Source organism: Myotis yumanensis, unplaced genomic scaffold, assembly GCF_028538775.1.
Source record: "Myotis yumanensis isolate MYYU_CA2020_CCGP unplaced genomic scaffold, mMyoYum1.0.hap1 SCAF_2, whole genome shotgun sequence".
In the NCBI taxonomy this organism is placed as follows: Eukaryota; Metazoa; Chordata; class Mammalia; order Chiroptera; family Vespertilionidae; genus Myotis; species Myotis yumanensis.
The window spans coordinates 35142857-35161568 of record NW_027223753.1 but is presented as its reverse complement, the minus strand read 5'-3'; the positions used below and the strand labels follow the sequence as shown (position 1 = coordinate 35161568).

Genomic DNA, 18712 nt, shown 5'->3' with positions numbered 1-18712 from the left:
TGCTGGCAAGTGGACATCCACTGAGGGTTCCTGGGCTGCCAGAGGGATGTCTGACTGCCATCTTAGGCCCACAGGGGGTCCCAGCCTGCGAGAGGTCATCCCCCAAGGGGTCCCAGACTGCGAGAGGGCACAGCCGGGCTGAGGGACCCCCCACCCCCACCCCGAGTGCACAAATTTTTGTGCACCAGGCGTCTAATTTTCAATAATAGGAATTACTAAAATATTTTTTAAACTACTGAAAGGTTTCATGGGTATTTGTATAATTAGTTCAAAATTTACAAATTATACACTTTAAAATATGTCTGTTATAGGTCAATTATGCCTCATTAAAGCAACATTCAGTGGTGTGTGTGTGTATGTAGTGTAGTGTAGTGTAGGTGTGTCTATCCATCTATCTTTTTTGTACTACAATAATTGTGTTTAATGCTGGTGTCTAGTAACATTCCCAAATCTGGATAGAATTAATTAGCTAGTACAGGGGTGGGCAAACTTTTTGACTCGGGGGCCACAATGGGTTCTTAAACTGGACCAGAGGGCCAGAACAAAAGCATGGATGGAATGTTTGTGTGAACTAATATAAATTCAAAGTAAACATCATTACATAAAAAGGTATGGTCTTTTTTTTTTTTTTTTTTAGTTTTATTCATTTCAAACGGGCCGGATCCGGCCTGCGGACCGTAGTTTGCCCACGGCTGAGCTAGTATCTTGTCAGCATGACATGCTTGAAATACAGTTTTTTATTTTTATTTTTTTAAATATATATTTGTTGATTTCAGAGAGAAAGGGAGAAGGAGAGAGATAGAAACAACAGTGATGAAAGAGAATCATTGATCGGCTGCCTCCTCCATGCCGCACACTGGGGATCAAGCCCACAACTTGGGCATGTGCCCTGGCCTGGAATCCAACTGTGATCCCCTGGTTCATAGGTTGACTCAACCATCGAGCCACGCCAGCCGTGCTGAAACTTTTAAAAACAGTTCTTATAGTAGTGGGGGTTTTTTTCAACATGAGGGGATTGTATTTTACAAACTGAATTTTCAAAGATACAAATGATAAAGCTGTAGTTGTGTTACCAAGTATGTTACATGCAGGGCAAGGATTCTGCAGGTAAATGAATTGAATCTTCTTAATGATGTTTTAAGATCACTGTCCAGAGGAGGGGAAGATGGCTGCCGATGGGAAGGCAGACTGCAAGATAGTGTGAGAGGGAGAGAACCAAAGGAGAGCATGTAGACATACGGGGAGTGTATATTTGTGGGTGAGGGACAGCTATACTCCAAGGGACTGTCAGGGACTGCCGGACCAGGCTCCCCTGACCGGGCAGCCTCCACTGCTGCTGAAATTTCTCCCGCAGCGACCAGCTCTGCCGTGAAGACTGTGCCATCTTGAAGGGGAGAGTGGCTGTTATCAGAAACCTATACATCCTGGGGAATCTACAACAACAGTGCCCAGGGAACAGCTGCGAACCCAGGAACACCGGATCTCTAGCAGCACGAATACGCAGACTCGGAGAAGTTCTGCACCTTCTCACACACAGGTCAGATTTTGCCTAGGAAAGGAGAGAGAGAGAGAGAGCTACAAAACCAGACACCCAGAGAAGAGAGATCATGGGGAGACAAAGAAACAGCTCACATGTGAAAGAAAAGGAGGCAGCACCAGAAAAGGAAGTAAACGAAATGAAGGCAAGCAATATGTCAGAGAAAGAACTCAGAGAAATGGTCATAACATTGCTGAAAAGAATGGAAGACAAATTCAACAATATGTGTAAAAACCAAGAGGAAATGAGGAAGAACCAAGAAGAAATGAAAAATGACATTTCTATAAGGAACTCAATAGAAAGCATCAACAGTAGACTAGAAGAAGCAGAGGACCGCATCAGTGAGCTAGAAGACAAGGTAGGAAAAAATACCCAAGCAGAGCAGCATCTAGAAAAAGAAAACTTAAAAAAAAAGGAGGAAAGCCTAAGGGAACTTTGGGACAACACAAAACGAAACAACATCCGCATAATAGGGGTGCCAGAAGGAGAGGAAATGGAGCAAGGAATAGAAAACCTGTTTGAAGAAATAATGACAGAAAACTTCCCTGATATAGGGAAGAAAAACACACAAATCCAAGAAGCTCACAGAGTCCCAAACAAAATGAACCCCAAAAGACTAACGCCAAGGCACATTATAGTTAAATTGGCAAACACCAACAACAAAGTAAGAATCTTAAAAGCAGCCAGAGAGAGACAGAAAGTTACCTACAAAGGATCCCCCATCAGACTGGCGACTGGTTTCTCAACAGAAACACATCAGGCAAGAAGGGAATGGAATGAAATATACAAAGTCATGCAAAGGAAGGGTCTGAATCCAAGAATACTGTACCCAGCAAGGCTATCAATCAAAATTTAGGGTGAAATCAGGAGCTTCACAGACAAAAAAGGAATAAGGGAGTTTATTACCACCTAACCAGCAATGCAAAAAATGCTAAAGGGTCTGCTGTAAAAAGAAGAAATAGGAAGCGAAGGAACACAGGCATAAAGAATAAAAATTGTGACAAACAAGTACCTATCAATAATAACTTTAAATGTAAACAGATTAAATGCCCCAATCAAAAGACATAGGGTAACTGAGTGGATAAGAAAACATGACCCATATTTCTGCTGTCTGCAGGAAACCCACCTCAGAAAAAAGTACTCACACAGACTGATGGTGAAGGGATAGAAAAAGGCTTTTCAGGCGAATGGAAATGAAAAAAAAAGCTGGGGAGCAATACTTACATCTGACAAATTAGATCTCAAAGTGAAGGACATAACAAGAGATAAGGAAAGCCACTTCATAATAATAAAGGGAGCAATCCAACAAGAAGAAATGACAGGTAAACATATATGCACCCAATACAGGAGCACACAAATACATAAAAAAACTTCTGGAGGATATCAAGGGAGAGATTGACAGCAATACAGTCATAATAGGGGACTTAATACCCCACTATCACCATTGGACAAATCCTCTAAACAAAAACTCAGCAAAGAAACATCAATCCTAAATGACTCACTAGATCAGATGGAATTAATTAACATCTTCAGAACATTTCACCCCAAAGCCACAGAATATACACTCTTCTCAAGTGCACATGGGTCATTTTCAAACATAGAACATATACTGGGTCACAGGCAAAGTCTCTTCAAACTCAGGAAGATAGAAATCATATCAAGCATCTTCTCAGATTAAAATGGAATAAAACTAGAAATCAACTACAATAAAAACAATAAAAAAAAATCAAACACCTGGAGGCTAAATAGCATGCTATAAAACAATGACTGGGTTACCAGAGAGATCAAAGAAGAAATAAAAAGCAACATGGCAACAAACAATGAAAACAAGAATCCAGAATCTATGGGACACAGTGAAAGCAGTCTTGTGAGGGAAGTTCATAGCTCTACAAGCCTACCACAAAAAAACAAGAAACAATGGTAATAAATTACCTAACCCTACAACTCAAAGAGTTAGAAAGAGAGCAACAAGAAAAGCCCAGCGTAAGCAGAAGGAAGGAAATAATAAAGATCAGAGCAGAGATAAACGAAATAGACCCCAAAAAACAATACAAAAGATCAACAAAACCAAGAGCTGGTTCTTTGAAAGGATAAACAAGATTGGTGAACCTCTAGCCAGGCTCACCAAGAAACAAAGAGAGAGGACCCAAATAAATAAAATCAGAAATGAAGGAGGTAAAATAACGACCGATCCCACAGAAATAAAAACAATTGTGAAAAAATACTATGAACAACTCTATTCCAACAAAAAGGACAACCTAGAAGAAATGTACATATTCTTAGAAAAATATAAGCTTCCAAAACTCAACCAAGAAGAATAAAAAAACCTGAATAGGCCGATAACCACCGAAGAAATTGAAACAGCGATCAAAAATCTTCCAGCAAACAAAAGCCCTGGTCCGGACGGCTTTACAGGGGAGTTCTACCAATCATTCAAAGAAGAACTAAAACCTATCCTACTCAGACTATTCCAAAAAATTCAAGAGGAAGGCACACTTCCAAGCTCTTTCTATGAAGCCAGCGTTACCCTAATTCCAAAACCAGATCAAGATACCACAAAAAAAGAGAACTACAGGCCAATATCCTTGATGAACATAGATGCTAAAAACCTCAACAAAATTCTAGCAAATCGGATTCAGCAATACATTAGAAAGATCATACACCATGACCAAGTGGGATTTATTTCAGGAATGTAAAGATGGTATAATAGCCGCAGATCAATAAATGTGATACATCACATAAACAAGCTGAGAGACAAAAATCACATAATCATATCAATTGATGCAGTAAAAGCATTTGACAAAACCCAACACCCTTTCTTGATAAAAACTCTCAGCAAAGTGGGAATAGAGGGATCATACCTCAACATAATAAAAGCCCAATATGACAGACCTACAGCCAACATCATAGTCAATGGGCAAAAACTAAAACCATTTCCCCTAAGAACTGGAACAAGACAAGGATGCCCACTTTCACCACTCCTGTTTGACATAGTACTGGAAGTACCAGCCATAGCGATCAGACAAGGAAAAGAAATAAAAGGCATGCAAATTGGAAAAGAAGAAGTAAAACTATCCTTATTTGCAGATGACATGATACTATACTTAGAAAACCCCAAAGACTCCATCAAAAAACTACTAGACCTGCCCTAGCCAGTTTGGCTCAGTGGATAGAGTGTCGGCCTGCGAACTCAAGGGTCCCAAGTTTGATTCCTGTTAAGGGCATGTACCTTTGTTGCGGCCACATACCCAGTGGGGAGTGTGCAGAAGGCAGCTAGCTGATAGATGTTTCTCTCTCATCGATGTTTCTGACTCTCTATCCCTCTCCCTTCCTCTCTGTAAAAAAAATCAATAAAATATATTTTACAAAAAAACAAAAAAACCTACTAGACCTAATAAATGAATTTGGTAATGTAGCAGGATACAAAATTAATGCCAAGAAATCTGAGGCATTTCTATACCCCAATAATGAACTCACAGAAAGAGAAATGAAAAAAACAATCCCATTTACCATTACACCAAAAAAACTAAGATACCTAGGAATAAACTTAACTAAGACCGTAAAAGACCTGTACTCGGAAAACTACAGGACATTGAAAAAAGAGATAGAGGAAGACATAAACAAATGGAAGAACATCCCATGTACACGGATCGGTAGAATCAACATCATTAAAATGTCCATATTACCTAAAGCAATCTATAGATTCAATGCAATACCTATTAAAATACCAATGGCATATTTCAAAGATCTAGAACAAACTGTCCGAAAATTCATCTGGAATAAAATAAGACCCCAAGTAGCCACAGCTGTCCTAAGAAAGAAGAACAAAGTTGGAGGGATCACAATACCAGACCTCAAACTATATTACCAATCCACGGTTCTCAAAACTGCCTGGTACTGGCACAAGAACAGACATAGAGACCAATGGAACTGAATAGAGGATCCAGAAATTTACCCAAGCCATTATACTCAATTAATATTTGACAAATGAGGCAAGCGCATACAATGGAGTCAAACAGTCTCTTTAATAAATGGTGCTGGGAAATTTGGTCAGATACATGCAAAAAAATGAAACTAAATCACCAACTTACACCATACACAAAAACAAACTCAAAATGGCTAAAGGACTTGAATATAAGATGGGAAACCATAAAAACCCTACAAGACTCCACAGGCAGCAAAATCGCAGACATATGTCGTAGCAATATTTTTACAGACACAGATCCTAGGGCAAGAGAGACTAAGGAGAAAATAAACAAATGGGAATACATAAAAATAAAAAGCTTCTGCACAGCAAAAGAAACCATCAACAAAACAAGAAAGCCCACTGCATGGAAGAACATATTTGCCAGCGATATCTCCGATAAGGGTTTAATCTCCACATTTACAGGGAATCATACAACTTAACAAAAGGAAGATAACCCAATCAAAGAATGGGCAAAGGACCTAAATAGACATTTTTCTAAAGAGGACATTCATAAAGCCAAGAGACACATGAAAATATGCTCAAAGTCGCTAATCATCCGAGAGATGCAAATCAGAACAACAATGAGGTACTACCTCACACCTGTCAGAATGCCTATCATCAACAAATCAACAAATGACAAGTGCTGAAGAGGATGCAGAGAAAAAGGAACCCTCCTTCACTGCTGGTGGGAATGTAGACTGGTGCAGCCATTGTGGAAAACAGTATGGCGTTTCCTCAAAAATTTAATAATGGAACTGCCATTTGACCCAGTAATACCACTTCTAGAAATATATCCCAAGAAAACAGAAAAACCAATCAGAAAGGATATATGCACCCCTATGTTCATAGCAGCACAATTTACAATAGCTAAGATTTGGAAACAGCCTAAATGCCCATCAGCAGATGAGTGGATTAGAAAACCGTGGTACATCTACACAATGAAATACTACGCTGCTATAAAAAAGAAGGAATTCTTATCATTTGCAGTAGCATGGATGGAACTGTAGAGCATTATGCTAAGTGAAATAAGCCAGGCAGTGAAAGAAAAATACCACATGATCTACTCATTTATGGATAATAAAGAACATTATAACCTAATGAACAAAAAGATAGATACAGAGGCAGAGAAGCATCAAACAGACTGTCAAATTATAGAGGGAAGACTGGGGAGTGTTGGGGGAGGGGGTTAAGAGATCAATCAAAGGACTTATATGCATGCATATAAACATAACCAATGGACACAAGACACTGGGGGGGGGTGTGTTAAGGGCATTTGCCGGGGGGTAGGGGAGGCCGGGGGAAGGTCAATGGGGAAAAAAAGGGGACATATGTACTACTATTTGTAATATTTTAAACAGGAAAAAAAAAAGATCACTGTCCATTAGAGCTGGAAGGGATCTTAGAGATCATTCATATGGGTTGCTCACATATTTTATAAAAGAGTATATTAAGGCTCCTGGAAATAATATTACATGTAATATTTATTATATTTAAAATCGTTTTTGTTGAAATATTAATTCTTATTGCATGTAAATGGTTAATTATTTTGTGTCTACAATCTGGCAATAGATTTATTTTGTATATTAGAGGCCCGGTGCACGAATTCATGCATGGGTGAGGTCCCTTGGGGTGGCCTACGGGGATCGGGCCCCAGCTCCTGCCCCCAGGCTCGCAGCCCTAGCTCGCGCCCCCAGCCTCACAGCCCCGTCTGGCACCCCGCTGTGGCCTGGCGCTGCCGCCTCAACTATTCCACCATCCCGCCTACTAGGTGGTCAATCAGGGCTAGAACCCCTGCCCAGCTCCCTCAGCGCCTGGGAGCCAGGAGGCTCCCACCGCTGCCACTGTTTGTGGTCTGCAGGACGATTGCGGGGGGCAGCTCCCTCAGCACCTGGGAGCTGGGTGGCAGCCCCGGCCCTGCCCCCTGCCGCTGGTCGCCGTCTGCGGGGCAATCGGGCCCCTGCTCACACCCATCTTGGCCTGGCACTGCCAGCTCACCTGCTCCAACATCCCGCCATGGTCCCACTCTTTTCAGGGCCCATCAGGGCCGGAAGTGCCTCCACTGCCGCCCACTACCAGCGCCGCCAACACCTGCCATGTTCCACGCCTCCCCCTGGTGGTCAGCGCACGTCATAGCAAGCGGTCAAACTTCTGGTTGAAAATTTGCATATTAGGCTTTTATTATATACTAGAGGCCCGGTGCACGAAATTCGTGCACTGGGGATGGGTGGGGGGTCCCTTAGCCCAGCATGTGCCCTCTTGCAGTCCGGGACCCCTCCCTTGTTACTGCCCAGCTGCTTGTTGCTTCCTACCACTTGGCTTGCTTCTCCTTAGTGCTGCCACAAAGGCCTCGGGTCTGCTGGGTGCCAGGCCTGCCAGTTTGTGTCTCTGATACCCCCAGCAGCCCCAGCACCAAGGTGGCTGGCCTTGGAGCTGCTGGGTACAGGCCACCTGTTGCGTGTTTGTGTCTTCTATCAGGCCCCCAGCAGCCCCAGCACCACCTAAATAACTTAAGGGAAACTTTATTTAGTCTTCTTTTAAAAGCAATCTAGTTTAAAAATGAGTTGCAGTTAAGACAGAACAAAGAACATGGTACCTAAGAGTGAGATAGACTGACAGAGGAGAGGCTGGGCACTGGTCAGGGGCTTACATGCCAACTGTTCTCCACCTGGGAAATGATGTAAACTTGGTTTCTTTAGTTTTCTGCTTAATGGTCTTCTCCAGCACTGAGGTCAGGGGAGCCGCCTTCCAGCCGTAGGCTGCTTCTCAGAGTCGAAAATTTTGCCATAGGCCTCTGCCTAGGACAGGACCTCTGCACCCCCAGGGTGCATAAACACATAGGGCTTCCATCAGGCTCCGCTGATCCCCGGGCTGGGAGGCCTCTCCGCTCCGCTGATCCAGGGGCTGGGAGTCCTCTCGGCTCCGCTGATCCCGGGGCCGGGAGGCCTCGCAGCTCCCCTGATCCCCGGGCCGGGAGGCCTCTCGGCTCTGCTGATCCAGGCGACCGGGAGGCCTCTCGGCTTCACTGATCCCTGGGCTGGGAGGCCTCTCGGCTCCGCTGATCCCCGGGCAGTGAGGCCTCTCTGCTCTGCGGCTTCAGGGCTGTTTGGCTTCGCTCTGCTGCTTGGAGCCTGAGTTTGCAGATTAACCGCCATCTTTTAGCTTCTACTTGAAACATTGTATCTTTTGGAGCTGTTGCTTCAGGAGCTCAGAGCCCCGCAGCCGCAGGCGGGAACCTTGGTTTTCTCTATCGCTGGGGCAACCAAGCATCCTGTTCTCAGCTGCCTAGCTGCCTGCCGCCATCTTGGCTGACAGTTAATTTGCATATACTCACTGATTAGCCAATGAAAAGGGTAGCGGTCATACGCCAATTACCATGTTTCTCTTTTATTAGTGTAGATGCTTGTAAAAAATTAAAAATTAAATAAAAACATTAACCATCTCAATAGCTACTAATCATTCTTGAGGAGAGTGGCCAGCACTTTCTCCTTGGTCTACAGCTAACCAAGTGAACCTCTGCATCACTATTTCAGGTCCTAGTAATCACAATGCACTAAGGAAATTAAAAGATCAAGAATTTCTGAATGGCTATATACCCCGTATTGATTAACTATAAGGCACAGTATCTGTCCTAAGGGAACATATATATTAGTTAGGGAGACAAGAGATACACATAGGAACAGGTACAGAAAAAGGAATACAAGTGAGTAAAGATGGGATTATATCTCCACCAGGGAGTTTGTAGGGCTGGGAAATCCTTGGAGGCGCAACAGTAACTCAAAGAGTGATTTCAAAAAGTTCGGGCTAAAATAAATGTTTACTGGGACTCATCACCTAAACTTATATAAAAGATGTGAGTGAAGTCAGAAGGCTGAGGTTCCAGGCTCACTAAATCTTTCAATTGTCCAATAACTATGGGCAAAATCACTTGAAATTTCTGTACTTCAGTTTTCTTACTTAGAAAATGATGTATTTCAGCCTGTCCTTAATTTACAAAATATGGTAATACAATCTGTTCTATCTCCCTCACATAGCTGGTATTCAGAGAAGACCCAATGAGATAATGTTTATGCAACCAAATGGTTATGTAATTGTAAAAGATAAATATTGTTATCATTGGGGTATTTATTATGCATAAGCTGGGGAAAAAAGATTAGGGCTGTAAGTTTGTTTGACTTTATAGTTGAAGAGGGCCATCTTTAAAATTTTAGATTTACATACTTTATATTAGTTAATTAACTTATACATTATAGTAATCTTTCAATCACAAGATTGTTTTAAACAATACAATGAAAGACTATGACTCATTTTCAAAATCTATTTTCTGGCCATGTTGGACTATAATTCTTTGACTTTCTGTCATCACACATGTAGAGATTAGAGATTCAAAATAGGCTCACAAAATAAAAATAAAGTTAAAGCAAGATTCTTTTATTTTATTATTTAATTCTACACCCTTACATAAATGATGCACATTTGGGAGTATAATCTTCTGGATGCTTAGGAATGTGGAGAGGTTGAGGGAAACGTAAAATTTTCATGCCTAAAATTTCACTAATTGATCCTACAAAAACAAACAAGACCTCTAACCAGATGAATTTACAGATATTTGGGTTTCCTCAGTTTAATCCACACCTCCTCAAAAGTTACTAATGGATGTTTTTAGTATGCTATTGGATATTCTAATAATAATAAAAGAAACTTCACCTTATATAATTGCTACATTAAATACACATATGTTTTTTTCATGAAAAACACCTCTGTTTGCTATTTAATATTGTTTTAATTCTTCTATGTAGACAACAGTAACATGCACTCATATTTCCTCATATTTGCCTAAATTTAATTTAAACTTCAAAATATTTAATATGTGACCCACTGTAAACTTTAATCGAAGTAAATATATATTGCTTTAGGCTAAATTAGGCAAATTCTCTGGGTAGTGTTTTAAATCACAATGGTAACAAGGACAGTAAACTGAACATGTGCTAGGTTCTTTACATACATTATTGATTCATAAGCTATAATAATGATCTGAAATTTTGGATTAATAATAATTAAAGCACAAACGACATAGTTATGATGTGTGGAAGCATTTTTTTAAAAATCCATCACTAACCTCCAAAAAAGATTTTATAGAGTACCTCTCTCAGAGTTAGGAAACTAAGGTATTATGCTGCTAATTAGAAAGGTAGCAGACATGTTAAGGGGGAGGGATATGTACATGATAGGTTTATTTTAGGCTTGTCACAGTTTCCAGGAGCCCAAGTCTATTGTCTAATGAATAATAAATAGCCTCAACTATTGTAACATTAGTATATGGAAAAATTTTCGAATTTTAAGAGACTTCCTGGTAATGTAATACCTGGGCTACTAGAGTGATCTTTCTAATGTAGCTTCCGAAATAATAAAAAATGTCCCAGAAGTAAAAACCTTTTGTAAAACATGGCCTCATTTTGTTTACAAATGATGGATTCTACTTTTTGCAGATGTGTCTTGCTGAATCAGGGCTCTCTTATCCATGCCATCGACTGACAGTGGGAAGGAGATCTTCACCTACACAGACCCGGGAGCAGTCTGAGGAGGTAAGCCTGTTAGCCAGCTTTTCAATGAACAGAAGGCCTATCCTCCACACACCTGCCCACTTCCTATTCTTTTTTATCTGCCACAGCAATGAATAGATAAAGTTAATGTAGCGTGAATAAAGTCTCAGTAAATTCTTTAAGGCAGAAACTTTCCATGCAAGGTTATGGCTAATGTGGTCTTTCTTGTTCTGTAAGTTTCATGTTTCAGCAGACAGAATTCAGGTGGATTGGTTAAAATGATTTTTACGTGGAACTGTCAGTTTAACAAAGGCATTTTCTTTGCTGCTGACTATTAATTAGGATTGAGTACATTTATCGGGATTGATTCTGAAGGTTCTTTAACTCAGTGAGTGAATGCACCTTCTGTGAGCCAGGCATTCTGCAAAGATGAATAGCAATGTACCTATACCAAGATGCTCAGAGTCAAAGGTAATAGATTAGTAAACTAATAATAATGACATATTGCAATAAATGCAGTGATAGCAATCAGTGTACATAGGGTGCTATGGAAACAAAGACTAGGGCCAGATCAGATTGAACATGTTTGTGTTTGTGATGTCTCTGTGTATGTGTCTTTGTGGGGCTGAGTGTTATTATAGTTCACCTCTAGCCCTAACACCTAGTGTAGTGCCTGGTACATATCAGCCACAAAAGAGTATTTGTGAGTGAATGCTTTGTTAAAAAAAGGAAGATTAGAGGAGTTGACATCCAAATCTATATATAGAAAAGCCTAAGAAACCATTATGACTGGTCGGCCAGTTGCTTTGACACACACTGACCACCAGGGGGTAGATGCTTAATGCAGGACCTGCTACCTGGTGGTCAGTGCGCTTCCACAGCCAACCTCTCACAGCTGGCCAACCTCCCATGGTCCCTTCCCTCGGCCAGCCCCAAATGGCCCAATCAGGATTGGGCGAGACAGGCCTCGATTGGCTGCTATTGCCAGCTAGGCCAAGGGACCCCACTCATGCATGAATTTGTGCACCGGGCCTCTAGTAGAATTATAAAGAATGAGTCACAGTCAACCAAATGAAGAAACATGGAAAGAGTATTCCATTAAGAGGAAACAGCACAATCTGATTAGTAAATGGGAAGAAATGAGTACAGTTTGGTGTTTTTGCAAAATAAAATGGGACACAGAAAGATAAGAGATGAGACTAAGGTGAGTTGGGCTTGTATGTCTAGTGAGGGACTTGAACTCTGGGAAGCCATAGTAGGGTGTTAGGTGAGGAATGGTTTTTGTTTTGTTAATTACCATGTTTCTCTTTTATTAGTGTAGATAGCCTTTGCTTAATCTTTTGTTGTATCTCTGATCACACTGAAAAAGACATATTTGCAACTAAATAAGCCTTCCTTTAGATAGGAATTTCTTGAAGGCTGGGACTATGTTTTATCTTTAAAATCCCTTAAAGCTTTAAAATCTGATTCTTAACAGGCTGAACTCTAATATCCCATCTAGCTAAGTTTTTGAGTCTTTGATTCTAAGTTTCCCTAACTTTTAACCTGGTGTTTTGATATAATAAGTAGTTGGTGAAAGGAATATCTGCTTCAGTTTTAAGCTTGCCTTAGTGCCAAGTATATCTGAGTCCTAAATTTTTATCTCAAGCAATTTGGTTATTATCTCCTCTAGGAAGTTTGCCCTGATCCCTCCAGTGCATTAAATGCTGCCCTCTGAACTTATCTGTCATAATACTTATCACTAGGTATTATAATTATCTTTATATTTTATATGGTGTTCCTTGAGAGACCGTAATCTATATCTTTCACATGGGTCCAATCAGTGTAGCACTTAGTAGGGGTTTATAAATATTTGTTAAATGATAAAAGGAATAAATTAATGTAATAAGTAACTAAAGTAGAATCACAAAATTTTTAGATGTTTTTAAAATTCTGAATAAATAGGTTATTTGTATTTAAAGAATTTTAGGACAGCCATCACTGAACCAAGAGATTATTATTAGCATCAGCAAACATTAATGATAAAAAGGTTGTTTATCTCATTTTTTAGAAAAAGCTTTTCCTAACCTGTTAGATGGCTGATAAGAAAATGTAAGGAGATTGGGAGTTCCTTATACATAATTAAGTAGCTCATTCTTGCAGATACTTCAATAATTCATATTTGAAATATACTTTTTCAACAAAATCGACTTTTTAGATACCTCCCTTGAAGATGTTATCATCATAGGATTTCGCTTTCTTGGGCTCTTCAGAGATTTGGGAACGCTATACTTTGTGAAGACAAGACGAATAATGGGTTACATAGGCACAAAATTAAAATCACCATCGTAGTATGAGATTAAGTACTGTTGTTATGGAAAGGGACTGCTATTTAATTGAAAACTGAAATCAGAGAAAGAGGATCGATATGGGGACTAAAGTAAAGGGGGTGAGAAATAAAGATGATACATAGAATAATCCCTTTCTTTCCGTCTGTGTTCTCCAACCCTCCTATTTAACCTGAAGCCTCTTAAAGTAAGGGGTGAGTACGAGGCAATACTTAATCGAAGGCTAAGATGATAGCTTAGCTAATAGAGGATGTGAGGAAGTTTGTCATACTGGCCTTTTGTTTATTTCCTCTTGCCTGTGAGCCTGGATGAGCATCCTAAAGAAACACGTAATGTATCTTTAAGGTTTTGAGCCTTTACCTGTTTAAGACTGAGCCTTGAAGTTCAAGTGAACTTCATACTCCAGATATTTGCCTGCCTGAAATACGGAGGGAATTCAAGCACAGTTGTGGTCTTAGTAAAAGTATTGTTTTATGGAGGAGGCTCCCTCACTGCCTTGAAATGAAAAGGGTTTTTTAAATATTTAAGCTGTTGAACTGTTAAAATCAGGAAGAGGTTTTGGCTCTACAAAGCAAAACACTAAAGTAGGATTAGGATCACAAATATAACCAAGGCTTCTGTGAGAAATAATGGTATAGTCAGGATAGCAGATAGACTGCTTAGGGCCAGGACCATTCATTTTTATTCATCCAATAAGTACATGTTCATTACCTTCTCTACTCAAACCATTGAGAAGACTGTCTTTAAAATAAGAGGGAAAATCTTAACAATTCTGGGCATTAATGCTTGGTTATGCCCAAGGAAGAAATGCTAAACCTACTGAGTCAAAGGGAGTAAATATTTTGGCTTCCTCATTTGGAGCTGTTAGACTCACTAGGCCAGTGGTTTTTAAAATTGTTCCATAGTGTCCTGAGAGCCATCGGAGGTACCCCAGCTATCAAAGGGATATGAGGAAGAAAAGGCCAAATGCAGGAGCATTAGGCTCCCAATTGCCCTCTCCCTGCATCCGTCAGAGTGGCCTTACTTTTCATATATTGTATGCATTGTAATTTTGCAGAATGTTTTGCTTGGGGCTGGGTAACCCTGTGAAAAGAAATTTGAAAATCATTGATGAGAGATCTTTAAAATCCCTTCTAGCTTTAAAATCTGATTCTTAACGGGCTGAACTCTAATATCCCATCTAGCTAAGTTTTATGAGTCTTTGATTCTAAGTTTCTCTTAATGCTTTTCTGGCAAATATTTATCTCTAAGTTGGGCTTCTCTGCATTGACTGAAGGATCAGATAGTTTCCCCATTTTTATAACTTAAGTACATAGCACACCATATTTTAAAAGATAGAAATTTCACAGTGTATTTTATGTTATCTTCCAATAATACTGTGAGGATAGTGTGCCATATTTTACTAATGAAAATTTTGAGAACCATTGCAGTAAGGAAGTGCCAAGTTTGAAAATGCTACCCTTGCTTTTCAAACATACCCCTGACAAACATAGATTAGTGCGAACTTTATAAAATCTCATATAGGTTACTTTGTCTCTGACCTCTCCAATTGTACCTGTCCCCTCATTTTTTGAGCAATTATTTATTGAGCACTTAATTGTGTTACTATAGGCTAGGGATGAAATAGACAAAAGTTCCTGTCTTCATTAAGTTTGTAAGCACTTTTTTATTTTTCCTCCATCTGCAATCTGTATTCTAGGGGTATCACAGCAAGTTTAGAAATATATGTAAGCCTTAAACTGAAAAATATTAAGCTTTGCTCTAACAAATGGCTCCTTATTTAGTAAAACTTTTATAATGTTAAATGTGATTGGATAACTTATATTTTGAAATTTGATTTCCTTAAATAGCAAAGCACCGATGTTCATATGGTTAGTGATAGTGATGGAGATGACTTTGAAGATGCTCCTGAATTTGGGGTGGATGATGGAGAGGTATTCGGCATGGCGTCAACTGCCCTGAGAAAATCTCCAATGAGTGAGTATTAATAGCTCTTTGGGTCCGGCATTATAATTCTCCCTTTTATTGCAAAAACTTATTAAGGGTAGTGAACTTAAAAGTTTCTTACTGACTTTCGGGTCTGGAAAGAGAAAATATAACAAATAGGCATTATTCATTAGAACTAGAGCCTCTTGACTTTTAATTTTATTAAGCCTACTGATTTTCAATGCTTTAGTAAAATTCATTAAAATGCAAGGAAATGTAACTTGTTTCACATGTGTAATTAGCTATGAATCTGTCCCTTTACTTTAAACCTAGAGTTTGAAAAATAAATAGCTGGACTTTCTGCGTCTGCAGTTGTTTCCTCACATGTTTTAGAGATATCAAAATTTTTACTATTTAAATATTTTAATGAATTAAGCATTAAGTTGTATTTTTTTAAATCTTGTAATTAAATTGACCAAATCTCCAAAAACAAAAACAATAGTAGTATTACTTTTCCATTCACTGGTACTCATCTTTGGAAGAAAAAATAAATAAATAAATGTGCTATCTCCCTCACTTACACCTTACAAGATACATACTGTAGAATCATAAGTGGTTGCTATATGCAAAATGATCCTTAAAATAAGTCCTTAAATGGCTCATTTACTCTGAAATTAGGGAATTCCTGGGGGCAGAAATAGGTATACTTGCATTAAATTGACGATTTTCTTGATTAATAGGTCTTTAAAATAAATTGAGATTCTTTCTATATAATTTAATCACAAGATGTCATTTCAAGAAAACATTGAAATTCTGAGTGATGCCTGGCACATATTTTAATTGCCTATTAGCAAGATTGTGTCAGTTGTTTTTCCAAAATTTATGAGCTTGGGATTTTTTTAAGTTTCTCAAGATTTGATGAAATCTCCTAATGTATATCAAGTTAAAATGTCTCCTCAGATATATCACAGAAACTAAAACTTAATCTTATTTTCTCTTTATTGATTAAATATATTTCTTATATGTGGGATTAGATGTTATGTGGTTTGTTTTTTGTGTCTATTTGTTTTGTTTTTTTTTGTTTTTGTTTTTTCTTTTGTTTGTTTTTTAGTGCCAGAAAACGCAGAAAATGAAGGAGATGCCTTATTACAATTTACAGCAGAGTTTTCTTCAAGGTAGGGTTAGGATATTAACTATATAAAATTGATGTTCTTTTAATGACATTGTATTTTTCTGGAGCAGTTTTAATCATAAATTGGTTATTTTTTATTTCTCCTTAAAGTATTCAGTGGTTCTGTTTCTCAACTTATATAGTCCTGATAGTGAAACATGTAGTATTCACTATCAAATAACTAGTTAACCATTTATGCCACTTCATAGATGTAGTCATCTTATCTCTGTAGCTCTATTTTCTTCTTCTTTTTAAATTTCAGAGAGGAAGGGAGAGGGAGAGAGAGATAGGAACATCAATGATCAGAAAGAAACATTGATCAGCTGCAGCCTGCACGCTCCCTACTGGGGATCTATCCAGCAACCCGAGCATGTGCCCTGACTGGAAATGAACCGTTACTTTCTGGTTCATGGGTCATTGCTCAACCACTGAGCCACACTGGCCAGGCTTTGTATCTTTCTTTATTGAAGCACAATTAATGGATCACTAATTTAACATTTTGACTATATTCCCAAAGAACTAGGTTACAAAATACTACTTTTTAGTGTATCCTAGGGCAAACAAAATATGCTTCAAAAATAACATTACATAAAAAGTTAATTTTATTTTTTTATTATTTATTTTTTTAAATATATTTTTATTGATTTCAGAGAGGAAGGGAGAGGGAGATAGAAACATCAGTGATGAGAGAGAATCATTGATCAGCTGCCTCCTGCACGTCCCCCACTGGGAATTGAGCCCACAATCCGGGCATGTGCCCTTGACCGGAATTGAACCCCGGACCCTTCAGTCCACAGGCTGACGCTCTATCCATTGAACCAAACTGGCTAGGGCTAAAAAGATAATTTTAAATGAAAGTGAATTTTTAAATGTTTGTTTGGAGTCATTTAGCATTTCTTTTTTTAAGAGTCTAATATAGCATGTTTTATGTGCATTTGAGATTCTCCAAAAGTGTTTAAGTAGAGAGGATTTTAAATATTCAACTATAAATTTTCATGTAAATGATATTTCTCTTTAGTTCTATTTTCTGATGTAACAGTATAATTGGAAAACTTTGCCGTATACCATTTTTCCCCTTTCTGTTTGACTTCCAGAATAAATGAACTAAAATGCAAAGTTAAGGCCACAGTAGCTAGCGAAATCTTATGACAGTGGATAACCTGAAACTGCTATTTATAAATGGCATGGTTTTGTGGCACTTATTAAATACATTTGCTAGATGTACTTAAAATTCTATTGTTCTAATATATCAGTATAGGCCAAGAAGAACTCTAAGAACTAATGAAGCTCATTCCCAAGCCTTTAAAGAAATGTTTTAGAGTCTGCTTTGAGAGGTGCCGGGGGGAGGGGGGAGGATAATTGGGGGAGAAAAAATAAAAAAAGAAATGTTTTAATGTTTGATCTGTACATAAGAGATATTAGCCCTGAATTAACTTAAGTCATTGTTTAGACTTGTGTAACTTTGAAGTTCATTTGAAATGTATTTTAATTAATAGGCGCACTTTTTCCTATAGATATGGAGACTGCCATCCTGTATTTTTTATTGGATCATTAGAAGCTGCTTTTCAAGAGGCCTTCTATGTGAAAGCCCGAGATGTAAGTGCAGTCTTACCTTTTATGGTTAAAAAGTGTATCCCGTAGGTTTACCACCAAGCCTGGGGCAATGCTTAATGTTTTCTGCTTTTTTCAGGTTGAAGACTTGATTTTGATTCTGGTTCATCTACCAACATAATCATCACCAAAATGCCCATTTCAGAGGGGTAGTAGTGTGATAGGGTACTGCTGGCTCTTGCAGAAGGCCTTGATACAGGGTTGTTTTTTTGTAGGAAAATAAAAAAGAGTGGACATGCCTAGAAGGGACCAGGCTACTTGTTTGTATTCTTTTCAGTTATGTGATTGACAGGTTCTTGCTAAAGGATTTTTCCTTCAGTCTTTTCCCAAAATGATTATTCCATCTAGTGATATATATCTAATAGCTGCAATATATTTTTCCCAAAAGTCACTTTAGACAACAGAAAGATTCTTCCTTAACCTCAGAAATGGGCTTTGTGATCTTGAAATCAAGTAGATTGACATTTATAACAAGAATCAAAGGGTACATTTGAAGCAAGAAGGTTCTATACCATCACTCTGTTGACACAGCAGTCAAGACATGGCAGAAATCAGTAATCTGGTTTCTGCCTATTTGTACAGCTTCAGCTTTTCCCATTCCCTGCCTTACACTTAGTAAATCTAGCAACAGTG

At 38.8% G+C, this 18712-nt stretch overlaps 1 protein-coding gene across 1 annotated transcript in view; it reads left to right on the top strand.

Annotated features, from left to right (window-relative positions):
- Positions 1–18712, top strand: part of FAF1 (Fas associated factor 1) — a 354485-nt gene that overhangs the window by 228305 nt on the left and 107468 nt on the right. The window contains exons 9-12 of the mRNA XM_070405091.1: positions 10991–11086; positions 15222–15348; positions 16409–16472; positions 17983–18064. Of these exons, the coding sequence (XP_070261192.1) occupies positions 10991–11086; positions 15222–15348; positions 16409–16472; positions 17983–18064 (369 nt within the window). The remainder of the gene's footprint in view (positions 1–10990; positions 11087–15221; positions 15349–16408; positions 16473–17982; positions 18065–18712) is intronic.